Source organism: Triticum aestivum, chromosome 7D, assembly GCF_018294505.1.
Source record: "Triticum aestivum cultivar Chinese Spring chromosome 7D, IWGSC CS RefSeq v2.1, whole genome shotgun sequence".
In the NCBI taxonomy this organism is placed as follows: Eukaryota; Viridiplantae; Streptophyta; class Magnoliopsida; order Poales; family Poaceae; genus Triticum; species Triticum aestivum.
This window is the reverse complement of record NC_057814.1, coordinates 61,421,108-61,425,216: the sequence shown is the minus strand read 5'-3', so window position 1 is coordinate 61,425,216 and position 4,109 is coordinate 61,421,108. Positions and strand designations below refer to the sequence as shown.

At 49.1% G+C, this 4,109-nt stretch overlaps 1 protein-coding gene across 1 annotated transcript; it reads left to right on the top strand.

Annotated features, from left to right (window-relative positions):
• LOC123170796 (uncharacterized) lies at window positions 1-3,322 on the top strand. Its single transcript, XM_044588553.1, has 3 exons — window positions 1-91; window positions 2,215-2,521; window positions 2,882-3,322. The coding sequence occupies exons 1-3, from the start codon at window positions 1-3 to the stop codon at window positions 3,096-3,098; spliced, it is 615 nt and encodes a 204-aa protein (XP_044444488.1). The 3' UTR covers window positions 3,099-3,322.
• The last annotated feature ends 787 nt before the right edge of the window (window positions 3,323-4,109 follow it).

Genomic DNA, 4,109 nt, shown 5'->3' with positions numbered 1-4,109 from the left:
ATGAAATTTGAATGGCTAGCAAATGAGCGAGGCCTCGGTGGTGACTGCGCCGTCGCTGCCGATGGGTGCCTTCTGTTGACATCAGATTTTGGCATGGCATAAAAGAAAATGAGATGGCTTCGAGTGAAAGGGTTTTCAGCATGGAGAGTTTCACATCGCCGAGTGGAACAACTTTGATGTTTAGGTTATCATCATCCGAACCCATCTTAGGGATCGAAATTGTACTCCGAGTGACAGAATTCAATGTTCCGAGTGGTTTTCGGCCGATCACGCCTTCAAGGCGACCTCGGATGAAGGAGCACTTTAAAGGAATTGTCTTCGTCTCGTCGAGGCAATCGATTTTGATATATAAATCATTTCAATCCGAATTCGTATGCAAAAGGTACAGTCAATACAGTCCAGCCCTACCAGAGACCAAAATATTACGCTCGACACGAGACACATGTTGATGAGTGTCTGATGCTATGCGTGAGCCATTCGGCCCTCAAAAAGACTTGAATCGAAAAACCTTCAACACGGGAAAGTTTCGTCTCGTCGAGCCGATCGATTTTCATATATAATTCGTCTCAATCCAAGGTCGTATGAGACCCGGAGAGACAAATTAAGATAAGGCTATGTTTTCAGTCGGAAAATCCAAGTGAAAAGCTTACCATCCGAGTGAAAACTTACCGATCGAGTGAAAATTTGCCGTCCGAGTGGACTTATTATTATCCGAGTGAAAATATAGTAATCCGAGTGAAATTGTCCTCCAGGTGAAAATATTCCGAGTGAAAAGATTACCGTCGGAATGAAAACTTGCCGATCGAGTAAGATATTGCCTTCCGAGTGAAAATATAGTCATCCGAGTGAAAGATTGTCTTCCGAGTGAAAATATAGTCATCCGAGTGAAAGATTGTCTTCCAAGTGAAAAAGCCCAGTCGGACGATCCGAGTGAAAGACTCTAATATCCGAGTGCATGAGCTCGAATCCGAGTGAAAATGAACATGTGCCTGAAAGTTTGTCAAGATGACCTCAGATGGAGAAGTATTCAATACGGAAGTTGTGCGTATCGACAAAACAGTAAACTTTGGTTTTGGAGTCATCATCATCAGAGATAGTATATGGCCTATGATAACCCACAAGTATAGGGGATCAATTGTAGCCTCTTTCGATAAGTAAGAGTGTCGAACCCAACGAGGAGCTAAAGGTAGAACAAATATTCCCTCAAGTTCTATCGACCACCGATACAACTCTACGCACGCTTGACGTTCGCTTTACCTAGAACAAGTATGAAACCAGAAGTACTTTGTAGGTGTTGTTGGATAGGTTTGCAAGAAGATAAAGAGCGCGAAAGTAAAAAGTAGGGGTTGTTAAGATAAAGACACAATAAAGTTAGTATAGCGAGTGTGGAAAAGTGATGGTAGGAGTTGCGAAATTGTCCCTAAGAAATTGACTATTTTACTAGACCGATAGCAAGTTTTATGTGGGAGAGGCCACTGCTAGCATGTCATCCCTGACTTGGAATTCTATGCACTTATGATTGGAACTATTAGCAAGCATCCGCAACTACTAACATCCATTAAGGTAAAACCCAACCATAGCATTAAGATATATTGGTCCCCCTTCAATCCCGTATGCATCAATTTCTATGCTAGGTAGAAACTTCTGTCAACTACTGGAATCAGGAACTTTGCCGTCAGCCAGTTCTTTGTCGTCTGCTAGCTGACGGCAAAGAAGGTCTTTGCTATCAGCTTACAGAAAGCTGACGGCAAAGAAAGAGCAGATGGCAAAGAGGGTGTTTGCGGTCAGCGTGCTCTTTGCCGTCAGCTAGCTGACAGCATAAAATCTTTGCCAGCAGACGGCAAAGAGGATGGGTGGCCCATTAACAAGAACGACCTAACGGCCACTTTCTTTGCCTTCTGCTAGCAGACGGCAAAGAGCCCGAAAGCAGACGACAAAGAAAATAACGTAACGTATCTAACGGCCGCCCCCGGCACACACCCACCCACGACCCACACAGCCCTGGGCCCCACCCACGATGCACACACGCCCAACCCACGCGCACACACACCCACGTTGGATCCCATCTCTTTCGTCTTCCTCGATCCCCTTTCTCCACCCCACGCCGCCGCCAAATTTCGGCGATCCCCGCCGTTCCCCACCGCCCAGCTCTCGTCCCCGAGGTCACCTCTCCCCGGTCACCATCTCCACCGACCGGTTTCTCTCCTCGCCCAGGAGAGTCCCGCCTCCTTGCCGCCAAGGCCGCCGCCGCCCGCCGCCTCGAGCGGCACCGCCTCCTCCTCGAGCGCCGCGCCGCAGACCTCGCCTCCCACGCCCTCGCTGACATCGACGCCACCCACGCGCGCCGCCTTGCCGTCGCCCGCGACATCAGCTCGACCAACGGCGAGATTGAGGACGCGCAGCGGAAGGCGGAGGAGTGGGGCCGCTTCTACGAGTCCAAGAGGATGGAGATGGAGGAGTTCCGGCCGTCGTCTCCACAGCCTCCATCCACCACGGCCGCAGCCACTTCTCAACCCCACGAGTAGCCTCATGGCCTAGTTCCTCGTCACCGTCCTCCTCCCGGTCCCTGTCCACCTCCGCCTCCACCTGGTGGTCCCAGAAGCGACGACTCCCCGTCGCCTTGGCCACCGTAGAGCTCTGCGAGGCCGCCGCGGGTGGTGGAGACTCCGTCATGACGCCGCAGCCCAACTCAAGTGTTAGCCCCGACTTTGCTCAATTAACTGCCTCTCTGGTTGTATATGAGTTGGAGAGTCGCGTAATTCTGTAATGTGGGATGTTGTCTCAGTTTCTGTGCGATGAGTAGACTAGATTAGGGGATAAGCTGATGAATTGATGCTTGATTCTGATGGTCATGGTGTGCTGCTTTGCAGGTTAAGTTCAGCGTGGAGGCACCCCTGCAGGAGCTGCAGAGCAGCGGGTTGCACTCGGACGACGCCGGGATCGGGGCTGCGGAAGCCTGGAAGGCCTACCTCATGGCTAAGAAGGCCAAGCTGGATGAGACCCTTGCTGCAGCCCGCCAATTCAGAGCACTGCTTCGGCAGCAGCTCCAGAAAGCCTTCGCGTCACAGGTTAGGGATCAAAAGGCAGCACAAAACTGACTAGTTATGTGGTACAAGCAAACCGACATTCATTAGCTAGCTCATCAATCGCTTCAGATTAAGGATGCAATGCAAGTGTGGCGGGCTAGTGGACAGTAACATAGTAGTACAAATGTAGTGTTACTTTTAGGCAAATGTTGAGCAAATTTTGAACTAATGGATGAGTTTTGTGGGACGAAGCGGGCTGCCACTTGCACTCCTCCTACTGATGAAACGAACTTCAAATGTCTCTACATGCAGATACATGCTTTTTATTCCAGTCTTGTTTAGAGGAGGCCCCGGCGGCGTCGAGCTGCTGTTGCTGCGGGCACAGCGACGTCGGCGTTGTCAGGATGGTCGCGGCCCTTCAAGATTCTCAACGGCGGCGTCTCGGCGCTGATGGCGGAGTTGATGGCGAGCATCGGCGGGTACAGGTTCAGATCATCCATGAATTGGTAGTTATTGGTCATATTTAGTTGCATTTTGGTCAGTCCGGTTGTGGCTATGGAGCACTTCTTTTGGTCATGTGCTAGATCTGTCATGTAGGAGTATTTGGCAATGGATATTTGCTCATACAGAATTTTGATAATCAACTAGGAATTACAATTAGAATCAAAGCAATGCTACTTGTACTCCTTTCATGAAAAAAGGCTACTCGTAGGACCCTTGTAGGAGACCATCCTCAAGATGGACGAGAAGATGAGGTCTGGACCCTTGTAGGAGACCATCCTCAAGCAGCACTAGATGTAAGTTGACTGCTTCAAACCCAATCCATGCTTGCTCCTCTTAATCAACTAGATTATATTAATTAATACTAGCTACTGAACTTCTTGGACCATGTTACCAATTTTGATGATGGGCGTCCAGCTATTATATTAGTAATTTGATTTTGGTAGTACCGTCGAATTTGGTTGCTGCTATTCATTTATGTATGTGAAGGAGTTGGATAATGTGCTCTTTTTTGTTTGCAAAATGAAGGACGCTGCATCCAGGTGGTGGGAATAATTAGTCCTTGCTATCAATTGTAGTAGC